Raw genomic sequence first — 15,175 nt, 5'->3', positions numbered from 1 at the left:
ATACTTTTGGCAATATAGTGTGTGTATATATATATATATGTATATATAGATAAATAGATAGATAGATAGATAGATAGATAGATAGATAGATAGATAGATAGATAGATAGATAGATAGATAGATAGATATATCCGTCTACAGAAGAAGACAGCAACTGAAAAAATGTGGGAGTGGCTGCGCAAAGAAATTTGTTGCATAAAAAAAAAAACTGATGTAATTTACATAGAAATTCATTATGGAAATAATTCTAAGAAAGAAGAAGGTTTACAGCCTTGCTTATACAACCCAAAACATAACCCTATACTTCAAGATAAAGAGCACCTGTAACTAAGTTATGGTGGTAGCCATTCTAATAAACTAACCTTCAGCCTACCATTCAACTAACAAAAAGTGACACAGCCATGGCAAAGTGTGTTTTTCTGCATTATTTTATATATCCAACACTATAGATTCTTTTATTTTACAGGCTGTCGCTGGGTGCACATTATAGAACGGTTGCTTTAGAGGTTTCAGAACATACCTTTAACATTCTCCATCGTAGAGTCTTAGTCTGTCTCCTGAAGTTTCACACCTTAAATAGTTTCTATGAATGTGATACTAACATAAGGCTTTAGTAGTAGATTGCCTCTAGGGGTAAAATGGGTTGAGTTGGAATGTGCTGAGACAGGAATAACCCCCCTCTCTCCTTTTGTGAGTGACCAGCAATATAGATGATGTTATCTCTATACACCCTGTGTATGCTGAGCTTGTTCCACATGCAGTCGTATAGCTTTTTTTGGCTTTATGTAACACGGTAAAGCTTACACAAGACCGAAGACAGCCCCTCCCCGTTCTACGTTACATGTAATATTCCACTTGTCTGCCATCCCTCCCTTCATTCTGTTGCATTCAAATTAGGGTTGTGAAGACGAAAGGAGTGGCATTTTTATGTGACTTATGTAAAGTCAGGTATATTGGTTACCTAACCAATTATAAATCATGATTGACTTGAATTTTAATGATTAGGAAAAGTTTCAAGTTTTACCACTTTTTGTCTTTGACCCTGGTGAACTTTTTGCACAGCAAACCATAAAGAAAAAATAAATATACTTAACCTTTTTAAAGGATAAGTTCACCTTTTGCAAAAATAAAAAAAATGCATTTCTTTAATATTTGCATTCAAGCCTGGAAAGTAGGGAAACTAGTATCGGTATTGGTGCCGATACCGAGTATTTGGCCGAGTACTCTTACTCGTCCAAATGCTCCGATGCCTAGCCTGATACGGAACTTCCGGTACCAGGAAGCGGGGCAACGAGTCATTACACACTGCCCAGCTTCCTGATTGGTTGGGAACCCGGCTCCATGCTCCCTTGTCACTTGGTAACAAGGGAGCATGGAGCCGGTGTAATGACTCGCGGCCTAGTTTCCTGATTGGCCGGGAAGCTGGTCAATCAGGAAGCCGGACGGCGAGTCATTACCCATCCCCTGGCTTCCTGATTGGCCAGAAAGCCAGCTCCATGCTCCCTCATCACCTGTTGACGAGGGGGCATGGAGACGGCTTCCCTGCTAATCGGGAAGCTGGGTGACGAGTCATTACATGCTGCCTGGCTCCCTAATGGGACTTTCGGTATAGGCGAGTACGGAACAATAAATATCGGTACTCGTACTTGATACCGAAAAACCGGTATTGGTGCATCCCTACTCGATCACTCGATCACAGCTGCAAAGCTCAGGCTTCTGTTCATTCTCTCCCAGGTAGAGATTGCACTGAGAGACGGAGTTTCAGTTAGGACAGATGGGGAAGGACGATTGGACTTCAAAATACATTAAATCACCTCATACAGCGTCCTCACCCTAGGTAGATGCAATATATATGGGCAGCTCTACCAAGAGCGGGGACAGCTGGATGCTGTATGAGGTGATTAAATGACGTTTGAAGTCCAGCCACCCCCCCATCTCTCCTAACTGAAACTCTGTACCTCCGTAAAAGCTCTGTACGGAGGTATGCATTTCTTTTTATGCATTTCTTACATTTTTGCAAAAGGTGAATTTATCCTTTAATTTGACCTGTCATTTTTGTGCTCATTCATATCGAAATTCATGAATGTGCATCAGTTATGAAAGACATTTGTGCAACACAACAAAGCAACAAGCTCTATGGAAAACAATGTACCTATTGGATGAAACCTAATGAAGGAGCACATGCAACCCCTCAAAGTGTAAGTGTGTTTCTAAAGAGAAAATAGAACATGTGAAAAATGCGCTCTATTGATCTGGCGCAGGTCGTAATTTCTCATGAAAATCTGCTCAATAAAACGTTTGGTTCACATGCATAACTATGGCAGAGATTTGCGAATGGAGTTTCTTTGTATAAAATAATTATGTAACTATTACAAGTTTTTATTATGTCGCACAGATTGCTTTTTTATGTCCAGCTGGGACGGCTCAATTTTCTGCTCACCTCATTAAATACCAAATAGAACTTACCAGGAGGATCAGGAGAAAAATATATTTTGGGGAGTAAAATGTATACAATTACCTTTACATATGTGAAGGAATGTGGATCATATCAAGAAAATGTCTTTTCCTATGTTTGAATTTGTTTCATTTGCTTCCTAGCTTTGTGACTTTCCTTACTCAGCTTTTAGCGTTGCTATGCGTAACCAAGATATAACCTGTATTCGGGAACGAGCCGAGGATACATGAAAGGAATGCCGAGGGAGGATGCTACAGGCAGAAGACATCTTTGACTAACCAATTAGCGAGAGACACAAGACTTTAACTAACAGCTCCTCTAGTTTGCCCAGTAGTACAAGACATTTAGAGATAATAGATGTGGGCATATGTGTGACAAACACTCTCCTGTTATCTGTGTATAAAAGAGAGAGACCACTCTGAATAAATTAGAATCTTCATAAACCGTTAACCCTGAGTTTGTGATTTCTTCGGTGCACCGAACACAACATAATTAGGAACAGCAGCAGACATCTTATTTGAACCCAGTTGTGGTTCTGATCCACATCACATATCAATGCAAAAATCATAACTATAATATACATGTTAACAAAGCCCTTAATGAACAACATTTTCAGTAGACATGTGCGATTCATTTCGTTCCGAAACAAAATTTGGACAAATTTTCCGAAGTTCGGACATTCGGACACATCCGAATTTCCGGAACCCAATGCATCCAAATGTGTCTGAATCTGAATTTCCATTCCCGAATTTCGCAATCCATCCGAATCTCGTTCAAAAACTAAACTGAAGGGGCGTTCGAATGGCGTTCAGGAGCTCCCGAATGCAATTCGGAAATTCGGATCCCGAATGCCATTCGGGTCTAGGAAATTCAGCTTTAGTATTGATATCTGGTTTTCTGTGGTATTCACAACAAATATTCGTAAACTCATCCGAAATTAACAACAATTCTGATTTCGTCCGAATCCGAGACCCGAACCGAATTGAATTTCGGATCCGAATCCTGAAATAATGAAATATCCGAACCGAACTGAATTTTTCCGCAGCTTACATGTCTAATTTTCAGTTAAAAATTGCAAATAACACATGTTAAGACATTCACACCAGGGCGACAGCGTTTCAGCGCGTTTTTGCGCATTTCTATGCATGTTTCTGAGTGTGTTTTACAGGCATTTTCTGTTCATATGTAAGACCTGGTTCACACAGAGCATTTTGTAGTGCTTTTTCTGCCCTAAAAAACGCTAAAAAATATGCCCAAAATAAATCCCATTAATTTGTATGGCCCTGTTCACATCTGAGCTGAAAAAAGTACATGAGGCTTTTTTTCCATTACAGCTTGTTTTGGCCCCATAGACTCAATAGAAAATGCTTTTTTGCTGTGTTTGCTGTGTTTTTGCACGTTTAAGCGCACCTGCATATTAACATCAATGATAACATCAACATCAATGATGTACAATCTGCTCACAAAAATGCGCAACTTGATTTATGCGCATAAAAACATGCAAAATAGTTGCATCAAAACCACGCGTGAAAAAATTACGTTGCCTAGGTTTGAATGGAGACTAATAGTGTATTAAGGTTTGTTTTCAGCTTGTTTTGTCCAATGAAAAGCAGTCTCAGCTGCAAAAACGCGCTAAAAATGCGCGCACAAACATGCAAAAATGCGCTGATCTGTGCTTTTCTATTGAATAGAGCAAAACGAGCTGATAAGTGCCACAAAAGAAGCTCAGGGACTATTTCAAACAACAGGCATGATTTGACGTGTGATTCAGCGTTTTTGCGTGAACGGCCTCCATACGAATACATGGGATTTTAATTTGCATGCGTTTCAGCGCGGAAAAAAATGCGCAACGAGATGTTCTGGTGTGAACGGGGCCAAATAAACATACTGATATACTCACTAATACAGCCTGCCTTGACTCACCTTCTCGTGTTCTTCTGCAGACTTGTTTATACTGAAAGAATAAGGAGGCTACAATTGCTGTCCTCTCCTTCTGAAAATGCTAGTTGCCTCGTTGCAGTACAGGTATACTTAAAAAAAAATTAAATAAAAAATAGCTCCTTTGGAATAAAAATATATAAATCCGAATGCATTACAAGCAAATGTGGGAAATAATCTAAATATTAATAAAAATACAAATTGCAAATAAATCCCATTTCTAAATAATATAAACAAATAAAACTGAATTGGAAATAACTCCCATCGCTTGTCTAATCCCATTTACAAGATCACAAATGTATAAATGGCATTTTATTAATGCAAAAGGTAATTAGTACATACAGTTCCCTCTTTTTTGTGTTTTTAAAGTAAATATAAGATTTTCAACACTATAATTTAAACAAAATTATATTATTGTTAAAGGTTCTAAAAGTGCTGAAAAATTATATTATTATTATTACAGTATTATTATTATTATTCTCTCATGTGTGTGGTTGTAGGGGGCAATGCAAAGGAAATCTGAGATTTATTAATTGACACATACAGTATATTGGCCTAAACATTGTAAATAACTGTAACAAAAGCATAGTATAACACCAAAAGCATGGTTAAAAAGTAAAGTATAGCACCTGTCAAAACTTTTTATTGTATGGAAATTATTCTAAGGTGGAAGCTGCCCTCCCCTCCTACGGTGGGACAATGGTTGGGCACGATTGATCGGATGCTTCCGATATACAGACTAACATATATGGGCCGGAACTGTGCTCGCAAATTTGATCGGATCTGGGGGGAGTGGGTGGCGGCTAGGGGTCTTACCCTGGAGGGCCCGAGTGGGGAGACCTTGCTCCCGCCTGCATCGCCTGAGAGGTAGTCCGGAGGGAGTGGGCTGAGGTCTCGAGAGTTGGGGGGGAAATTAGTGACGTGGTTGACCGAAGAGGAGTTCCTGAGAACACCCTCCCCCCCCTGTCTCCGGAAATAGGCCTGATCCTATGTCTGACCTTCGGTCCTCTTGCTTTGGGCTTCTTCCCCCGCCCTTGCTCCTTCCCTCTCCCTTTTCTCCTCGGCTACTCCTGCCCTTCTGATGCTGACCTGGTATTCCTTTCCGTCCCCTTCTTCTGCCCCTCTTTCTTTGCTGGAATGCTCCTTCCCTCTACTCCTCTCCCCCTTCATCTTACTCCTCTCCTGGACCCTATGGGGGCCTGCCCTCAGTGGTCTGGCTGATCCTGGGGTTTGTTTTGGTAGTCTCCCAGAAACAGAGTGTACCGATCCACAAGTCGTTTTATTTTGATGTATTTGTCTACTTGTATCTGTTTCTTTAGTTTTTGAGTTATCATTATTGTATTGTATTGTCTTGTACTGACTGCTGAGATGCGGAGTTTAGAATGTTGATCTGTAATTGTCATTGTCTTATTGTGATTGTTTTATGTATGAAAATTCAAGAAAAACTTTACCTGTTAAAAAAAAAAAAAAGAAGGCTTGCCAACCAGTAATGATCCCTCCCCTTGATACCACGTCGTTTCGGACGGCGCAGTGCATTGTCCGCGGTCGAACAGACCACGGACATCCCATAATGTTCGGTGTTCGGCGACTCGAACGCGAAGCTCATCCCTATTTAAGATCAGAAGCCCTAGGTTTTGAAAGCTGTCTGGGGCTCAGAGAGACTTCTCACCACTTCCTGTCGGCTGAAACCATTGTCAAAAACCCAGGGGCAGCACAGTGGTGTAATCCACGGGGATCCCTGGTTCAAATCCAAGTTCGGACATTATCCTGAAGGAGTTGGTTTGTTCTCCCTGTGTCTAAAGACATGCTGGAAGGTTCATTGGCTCCTGTCTAAATTGACTGCGTATGTGTGTAAAATAGGGACGTTAGATTAATTTGTTTCGGACAAATCTGAAATCTTTGTTAAATTAAATTATGTTTACAAATGAAGTTTCGTCGCAGCAAAGTGACATTAGAAAAAAAAGTGAGATTTTTCTTTTAAACTTTTCACAGTCCAAAGAAACAATAAAAAACAGACAGCGTGCGGCTCCCCCCCATTCATACCAGACCCTTTAGATCTGGTTGGAACTTTAGGGGGGACCCCAATGCCAAAAAACAAAACAAAAAAGTGTGGGGTCCCCCCTAAATTCTCTTGCCAGACCCTTGATCCAAGCAACAGCCGGGCAGAACAGGAAAGGTGGTGATGTCCCTCTGCAGTGGTAGCTGAGGCTAATGACACTTGTAGTTTTTCCATCCACAGATCCTGTCAAAGGATCTGTGAATGGATGATGTGGCTGTATAGGTAGAGCGACGTACAAACGTGTCAAATTCGAAAAAGGGAAATAAGCCTGCAGGGAGAAAAAAACCTGTGATTGGGGGGGGGGGCTGTGATCTGAAAATGTTTTATGTTACACCCCAAATATGGGTGTGCCGTTAAACATGGTCAGAAAGGTTAACTTAACCCTTAGGGCTAATTCAGACAGGCGTGCATGGGCGTGCACTTGCACAATGTCTACGTCCAAGTGCACTCACACGGATGTGCAGGATCAGGTGTGTGTGTTACTGTATGTAATTGCAATTACACTCAGCACCTGCCCCTTCCGGGATCGGGTCTTTTTACGGGCGTGGACGCCCATCTGAATGAGTCCTTAATCAGCCCACATCTTTTTGTCACCATGTTTCTTGTCATCGCGTTTGCATCCAACAGTGCCTGATTGGCTCAGACTATTTTTCCCCCTCACTCCCAGTTCTACTACACAAGTGATTATCAGGCTTCAGCTGCCCATACACCTTACAACCATCGCACGCCTTTCATTGTGCGATGGTTGTAAGGTCATTAAAATTTCGTACGACCTGCCCATCTTGGACAAGCAGATCGTACTTGCGATCATCGCAAGCCCGATGATTGCCATGCAGAGCAGGCATTGTGCGCTTGCGCACACCGTCCCATGCGGCTTTCATCTTGCGATAACGCTACCGACCAGCTGATTCTCGGCGGGTTTTCTAGCGTGCTCGTAAGACGAAAGTCGTGCGACCGTACAGTAAATGCGATCGCACGCTGCCCATACACCTGACGATTATCGTACGATCGTGGGATCACCCGCGATTATAGTACGTTAACCGTCAGGTGTATCGGCACCTTAAGTCACCAAAAAACGTAGTAAATCAGATACATTTTTAACTTTCCACTTTACTATAAAAATGACAATCTGTAAAAAGACAATATAAGAAAGCAAGATTTTTTTTTTCAAACACTTCATTAGCAGAGTAGCTACCATCCCAGGAATTCAGTGCAAGCTTTAATAAAGACAAAGCCACAGATCCCTTAAAGCAATTGTTGTGCGACAGACTATATTACATTTCATACTTTCTCATTTGGATAATAGTGATCCTCGAAATCTTACTTTTCACAGCTTTACACATCTAGATAAGAAAATGTGACTTTCAGGCTGCAGCATCTTTCATAATCATTCTGTCAGAAAGGAATGTGATGTTAAGTAAGTGGAACTCTCAGTGAATATTCGTTACACAACCTGTCAGTCTAATTAGAAACTCCAGCCTCATCGCATTCTTTCACACGCCCCGCATGTTATACAACTCAAGTTGTATAAACTATGTACAGGTGAGAGAGATCCTGACGGCTCCTCCCTTTCAAAAACCACTATAAGTTTGTGCCAGTTCTGAGGCTGGAACCAGAAGCCTTGAAAAGATTTATTTTTTGCAAAACCAAGGAACCTTATTCAGCAGACATGCCAGCAGGTGATCTCTTAACAATCCCACCAGTCCGAGGTAGCACCAAGCCAGATGTGCCAGAAAGCAGGAGCAAGCAAAAGGAGTACCAACTGGTGCAGGTGAAGAATACTTGGTGCCGCGTTGAATGCGGTCAAGAAATACCTACTACGTGGGAGGAAGATCAAGTTGTGGTCTCCCAGGCTAAAATGTAAGTATTTACATGACCAAAAAATTTGTTCTGGTTCCTAAAAGTTGAAGTGACACTAGACTCAGGAGTCAATGGATTCAAGTACCTTAACTATTAATAAAAAAAATCTTATTTGTGTATCACTCAGCTGTAGATCCTCAAATCATCTCTGAATTGGTGCTGACACTGTCCTTCCTTCTGGAGGGTGGCTACTTTTGTTCCCCATGGTTCTTCTGTTTGTAGCCACCACTCCAAGCTCACTCCTGTGATGGACTACAATCTTAATACAAATGAGTTAATTAACCAGGAGATTGTAGTCCCTCGTGGGACTTTGTGGCCATTGCTTGTCTTCATGCACTCCAGCAATGGCTGCATGGCATTTCTCATGGCTGCTTTCCCGATGGTGACAACAGGGAAAAGCGCCTGTGAATTTTGTATTGAAATGGCTACTTGTAGTCTTTGTCAGAAGGTGACAACAAAGGAGCTCATTGTGAAAACAAGGGAGTGTTGATACCCTATAGCTTTAATAAAGACCAATTTAAAAACAGGGACAGAGTGTTGTCATCCAATAACAGGAAGTGCTTTAATAAAGGCCCTCATGGTTTTTTTTTTAATAAATTCTGCAAATTGAAAAACATAAAAAATTACTTTTAAAATGACATTAACATTGTATATATTTTGCATATATGAGATTTTAGGAATTGGGTGTATATATACTTTAAAGGACAACCAACTCTTTCATATTCTAATAACTCAGCATCAATTGTATTCTATGTAGCGATTGATACTCTTAGAAATTTTAGTAGTGTGATCGAGCTTAAAAATTGCTTAGGTCAGGGGTTGGCAACCTCAACACTCCAGCTGTTGTAGAACTACAAGTCCCATGAGGCACTGGGAGACGTTGACAATCATAGGAATTAGTTCCAGAGGCAGAGGCATGATAAGATTTGCAGTTCCATCATAGCTGGAGTTCCAAATTCAGTAATTATTTTATAGGTAACTGTGGAGCCTTACTGATTTATAAGTACTCAGTATGGCAAACTAAGACTGTGCTTGTCAATTTAATTGGATGTTACGGGTATCAGTCGTAGTTTGGTCTACTTTCCAAATGCAGCAGACTTTCTTGAAGGCCCTTTAATTTTTCTGCCTTTTATTTCTCTGGAACTCCAGTGGCAGAGCTGCTTGCAATCACATAGGCATGTATTTACATAAGATATATGGATACAAAGCCACCAGAAGTCCAGACACGTAATTGCGTCTCACAAATCTATCGTGAAGAAAAGCATCACAGACATATATACTGACCTTTCAGAGCTCTGCAGGGTCCCTTTCTCTGGACAACATAGAGTTCCTTGAAAGGGGGCTCTGTAGTGCTCCAAAATGTCAGTGTATGTCTGTGATGCTGTTCTTCTGGAGTGCTGGTGACTTCATATCTCCTAAACTGGTTTGGGCGTGGCACCATTTGACACAATCACTTTGAGCACCCATTTATTATTTGAAGGTCTAGTATCACCAGGAGTGCAGCTTCATATATGAACAATGTCTTGGAGGATATGACAAACATTTAGCAACTGTCTAATACAGCCTTTCTCAACCAGTGTTCACTGGAACCCTGAGGTTCCTCCAGATGTTGCTGAGGCCCGTTAAGTAGAGAGAGGTAGCAGATCTCTCTCCTGCCTACACTGACCACCATGGTAAGGGGGTCACTTCTACATTGAACACCAATGTAAGGTGTAACTTCTACACTGACCACCAATGTAAGGGTTAACTTCTACACTGACCATCAATGTTAGGGGTCCCTTCTACACTGACCACCAATGTAAGGGGTCCCTTCTACACTGACCACCAATGTAACGGGTAACTTCTACACTGCCCACCAATGTAAGGGGTTCTTTCTACACTGACCACCAATGTAAGGGGTACCTTCTACACTGACCACCAATGTAAGGGGGTCACCTCTACACTGACCAACAATGTAAATGGTTGTTTTTTTTTATATTTAATGATTATTACTGAAGATCATTTTTTTTTTTATTCATGACCAATCACTAAGGGGGTTATTCACAAAGCTGCCAAAGGCAGCCGAGTGATTAACTGAGCCGAAGTAAAGTGAGCCGGCTATTCACTTTGGCCCTGTACGGCTGATTTCAGCCCTACATCGACTAAAATCAGTCGTACATCGGCTTGCTTCGGCTGGCTTCCGTCAGCCGAACATGCTCAGCATATTCAGCTGAGCCAAAATGAAGGAGCCGTTCGACTCAACCGATCCAACATCGCTGCCGTTCGCCTCTATTCTCATAGGGGCCGAATGGCAGGGAGTGAATAGCCGAATGCCGCCGAGCAGTTTTCATCTCGGCTATTCTGCTCGCTACCTTGGAGGTAGCGAGCAGACTAAAAAAATTACACATTAATAAAAGTTAAAAAAAACAGCGTGGGGTCCCCCTTTCAAACCGTTCCAGACCCTTTAAAAAACGTGGGGTCCCCCCTTAATCTAAACACAGGCAGAGCAGGAAAGGGGGTGGCAAGCGAGCGGCCCCCCTCCCTACCAGGCCACATGCTCTCGAGTCCCCCCTAAAAAAAGCACCTTGTCCCCGTGCCAATGGAGACAAGGGCCTCTTTCCCACAAGCCCTGGGGCGTTGGATGTGGTGGTCTGCGGGCAGGGGATCTTTTTTGCATTTGGGTACCCGCATTAATAAGGGGCACCTAGATGCTGCCCCCCCCCTTGTTAACGAGTAAGGGGATATTTGTACCCTTACTCATTCGCTAAAGGTTTAAACTAAAAATGTAAATAAAAAGACCAGACTTTTGTAAAAATGCCTTTTGAAATAAAAAAAAACACAAAAGGCCTTTTGTTAAAAAGAATTCCCAAAAATTGATCCAACGATGTTATCCAGGGTCAATCACGATGATCCGTCCACATGCGACGAACACCTGCAGCAAAATTACATTCTGACAGATGCTGGCAAAATATAAACAATTGGGTGGAGCTAGCGGTAATATCACAGCTAGCTCTGCCCAGCTGTTTACATTTGTCCTGCAACTGTCAGAGTTTTCCCGCAGGTCCCGGGCCAAATCAAAACAACTGGGTAGAGCCAGCCGTGATGTCATGGCTGGCTTCGCCCAGTTGTTGTCATTCAATGACAGCCCAGTGTCCTCAAACAACCAGTTGTTTACATTTGCAAGGAGAATGGTCTGCTTCGGCTGACTTCGCACAGTTGTTGTCATTTAATGACAGTCCGGTGACCTCAAACAACCTGAGGATGCTGGGCTGTCATTGAATGACAACAACTGGGCGGAAGCAGCCATGATATCACGTTTGGCTCCGCCCAGTTGTTTACATTTGTGGGCAGAACGGTCTTCTTCGGCAGACTGTTCTCCCCGCTTTGGCTGTGACTTCGGCTCAGCTGAGCCGAAGCATTTACGTTCGTCTTGGCTGAGTCGGTCGCCTGCCTTCGCCTGCTGTATGGGCTATTGTGAATAGCTCGTACAGCAGCCCTTTGGTTCAGCTGAACCAGAGAGCTCCGGCGGCTGAAGTGAGTTGAAGGATTAGCCAATGCTTCTGCTTAATCCTTTGTGAATAACACTTTAAATGTAGGGATGCACTGATACCATTTTCAGTATCAAGTACAAGAACAGATATTTGTTTTTCAGTACTCACTGATACCGAATACCAATACCGTCATCCGTGGGCCAAGATTTTCAGGGAGATTCCTGATTGCCTGGGAAGCTGGTGTTTTAACAAATAACTTTTGTTATTTATTGCCCGCGACCTGCTAGAAGACTCTGTCAGATGACGGCCAACAGGAAACAGTTGGGTGGAGCTAACGATGATGTCACCACTAGCTCCGCCCAATTGTTTATATTTTGCTGGCATCTGTCAGTTTTTACATTATACGGCGGAAGTTCGTCACGTGCGGTCGAGTCAGCGTGTCTTTTTTTAAAACTATTTATTTAAAATATTTGTATTATTTTCTTTCTTTTCTTTCTTTCTTTTTTTTACATTTTTAAAAATACTTGTAAAATTTTATTTTTCATTTATTTACATTTTTTTCTATTCTGAGCAGGCTATTCACTCATCTGCCGTTGGGGCCCTATGAAAATAGGGGCGAACAGCAAGGAGTGAGCTGCCGGAGCTTTAGCTCAGCCTTTGGCAGCTAAGTGAATAACCCCCTAGGATAGAGAGGGTCAGCAATGGCAGCCAGTCAGGCACGGCAGCTTGCAGATGTGCTGAGTGGAGAAGAGATCAGAATGAGCAGAATGATATAATTCATAATTTGATCACCACTAATCAAAAATCTTTATGTTAACTGTAATTAGATAGATAGATAGATAGATAGATAGATAGATAGATAGATAGATAGATAGATAGATAGATAGATAGATAGATAGATACAGGCATACATATTAAATGTTTTTTCTTTTTGTAACAGAGGTGAACAGGTAACCGAGTCTGGTGTCTCCTGGACTGTGAAAGCTCCAATTTACTTCTGCTACAAAGTGGTAGAAACTCTTAATCTTCTAAATCCTAGAAACAAGACCCTTCTTTACGGCCATGGGTCAGACCCGCAAGAACTAGAAGACAACCAGAAGAAAACTCAAAAGCGTTTTGTTGTGATGGATGCAACTGTGGAACAATTATACGGTTCCAAAGTCAGGAAATACTTCGAAGCCCACAATGTCATTTACAAGATCCTTGCACTGGAGACCACTGAAGAAAACAAGTCGATTGACCTCGTCCTGCATATCCTGGAAGAAGTCCATAAGTTTGGCCTTGACAGACGCACTGAACCAATCATAGCCTTTGGAGGAGGGGTATGCTTGGATGCTGTGGGGTTGGCAGCTTCGCTTTACAGGCGCCGCACCCCATACATCCGAGTACCCACCACTCTTCTGTCCTACGTTGATGCCAGCGTTGGAGCTAAAAATGGAGTCAACTTCTGCAACTGCAAGAACAAGATAGGAAGCTACACCCCACCAATTGCCACATTCCTTGACAGGTCCTTTATCCAGACCATTCCACGTCGTCAGATTTCTAATGGCCTTGGGGAAATTTTAAAGGTAATTTTATGTTAGCTAACTGGCTAATAATAGTATTAATTCCATGTTTTATATATTCTTCTACATGTCAATTTCTTGCTCTGGCACACATCAGTCTGCTATATACTGTATGAAGTGTATGTATGTATCTGTGTGTACTGTCTATTAAGTCTAGAATGCTACACTTTTTCAGATGGCTCTAATGAAGCACAAGGGGCTGTTTGAACTGCTGGAGAAACATGGCAAATACCTCTTAGACACAAAGTTCCAGTCCAGGAATGGCCATGCATGCCGCAGTGATCCTGCCCTAACAACCACAAGACTGGCCATCCAGACTATGCTGGAAGAACTTGCTCCAAACCTGTGGGAAGATGACCTGGACCGATTGGTGGACTATGGACATGTCATAAGCCCGGAGCTAGAAATGGTACACAAGATCAGAAAACATTCTACCCCCTTTAGTTCAATTACTTAGATTGTCTCAGATTAGGCCGTAGACATAAAGGTTCCTGGTAGAAAGCTATAATAGAAGTACCAGGGCAGCCATTATTGACAACATTCTGCAAAAGCTTTTTGCCTGGCTGACTCTGGCTTTAATATTTTTGAGCCGCAGGCCAGGAACCTGTATGCCCGAAGTGAATATAAAAGCCGAAACTTCAGTCAGCAACCTAGAAAGTACCAAAGCCAGACGTTCAACATGACAGCAGAGTACCTATTGTAGACCTCTACCATCAGTGTTGTATAACTGTGTATTTTACATTGCAGAAAGTGTTGCCAGCCCTACTGCATGGGGAGGCGGTGAACATTGACATGGCATTTATGACGTATGTATCACATGAAATTGGGCTGATCACATCAGAGGAGAAGGATCGCACGGTGCAGTGTATGAGGAACCTGGAGCTGCCAGTCTGGCACAATGTCTGCTCTCTCCAGCTTATAAAGAAAGCCTTGGGTGAGAGATTCAAGCACAGTGGGGGAAAACTGCGCTTGCCGCTCCCCACCGGGTTGGGAACTGCAGGTACGTCATAGTGCTACAGGTCAAATGTATGCATAATATAATTAAACAGCCAACATGTACTCCATTTAGTAATGATTAAAACTGAGCACAAGGCAAACAGTTAAATATACAGATGAGATTCAAGCAAGGGAGCTGTTTTGCCTGCCTTAGGATATCTGTTTCTATCCCTAACAAGTGGAAACAAGTCGTTGGATTCAAATGTTTGGTGAGTAAGTCAGATTATAACATGGTGTGGTGGCTCCCATAAGGCTGCTCTGCACACAATGGGACACCCCTTTAAAATGAGAACCCAGAGTTGATTTTACAGAGCCAGTATTACCAAGCCAAGCCAGTTTTGTAAAGAGCTAGTATTACCTACTTGCATAATACTTGGTCTGTAAAGTTATGGACACATCTGTGCGTACTCGCCCAAATACTCAGTATCGGCATCGGTGCATCCCTAGTAGTGATCCTTGTGTTATTGTCCTAAAAAGTACTAGACCATGAAATGTGAACATCTCCTCTAAGTGTATGTCTTTATCTGTTTGTAGAAATTTTCAACGATGTGAGTGAGGAAACAATTAAGAGCGCTTTTGCAGCTTGGCGAGATGAACTCGGAGAGTTCTCAACATAAATCAAGAACTTTCTAAATGGCATCTTTAATGGAGGTGAAGAGGGAGAGCCCCACATTTGTGATAAAACTCTTTAGAGGACTTCACATTGTTTTTCGTAGTTTAACAATAGAGATGAACAAAGCCAGCTGTTCATATGTGTGGTAGTTTGCTGGACTTCGGGATCTCAGATTAATAGCCAAACTGAGCCTCTGGATGACGCTGGAAAATACCTTCA

General features: G+C 42.2%; 2 protein-coding genes across 2 annotated transcripts in view; one reads left to right on the top strand and one right to left on the bottom strand.

Moving 5' to 3' along the window:
* The window catches only part of LOC108786178 (short-chain dehydrogenase reductase 5-like), a 50,973-nt gene extending 45,410 nt beyond the window's left edge, over nucleotides 1-5,563 (bottom strand). Inside the window, exon 1 of the mRNA XM_018555422.1 lies at nucleotides 5,392-5,563. Coding sequence (XP_018410924.1) covers nucleotides 5,392-5,563 — 172 coding nt within the window. The remainder of the gene's footprint in view (nucleotides 1-5,391) is intronic.
* A 2,558-nt stretch (nucleotides 5,564-8,121) lies between these two features.
* LOC108786177 (2-epi-5-epi-valiolone synthase-like) lies at nucleotides 8,122-14,960 on the top strand. The gene is made up of 5 exons (XM_018555421.1): nucleotides 8,122-8,312; nucleotides 12,723-13,350; nucleotides 13,523-13,756; nucleotides 14,095-14,347; nucleotides 14,878-14,960. Exons 1-5 carry the CDS (start codon nucleotides 8,122-8,124, stop codon nucleotides 14,958-14,960), a joined length of 1,389 nt encoding a protein of 462 aa, XP_018410923.1.
* The last annotated feature ends 215 nt before the right edge of the window (nucleotides 14,961-15,175 follow it).

This window comes from Nanorana parkeri, unplaced genomic scaffold (assembly GCF_000935625.1).
Source record: "Nanorana parkeri isolate BGI_ZX_2015 unplaced genomic scaffold, ASM93562v1 scaffold196, whole genome shotgun sequence".
NCBI lineage: Eukaryota > Metazoa > Chordata > Amphibia > Anura > Dicroglossidae > Nanorana > Nanorana parkeri.
This window is presented reverse-complemented; position numbering and strand designations above follow the sequence as displayed.

Coding starts and splice junctions, on each gene's coding strand:
- LOC108786177 (XM_018555421.1), top strand. CDS start 8,122: ATGCCAGCAGGTGATCTCTTAACAATCCCACCAGTCCGAGGTAGCACC. Junction 13,351..13,522: donor GCCTTGGGGAAATTTTAAAG/GTAATTTTATGT, acceptor ACACTTTTTCAG/ATGGCTCTAATGAAGCACAA. Junction 14,348..14,877: donor CACCGGGTTGGGAACTGCAG/GTACGTCATAGT, acceptor ATCTGTTTGTAG/AAATTTTCAACGATGTGAGT.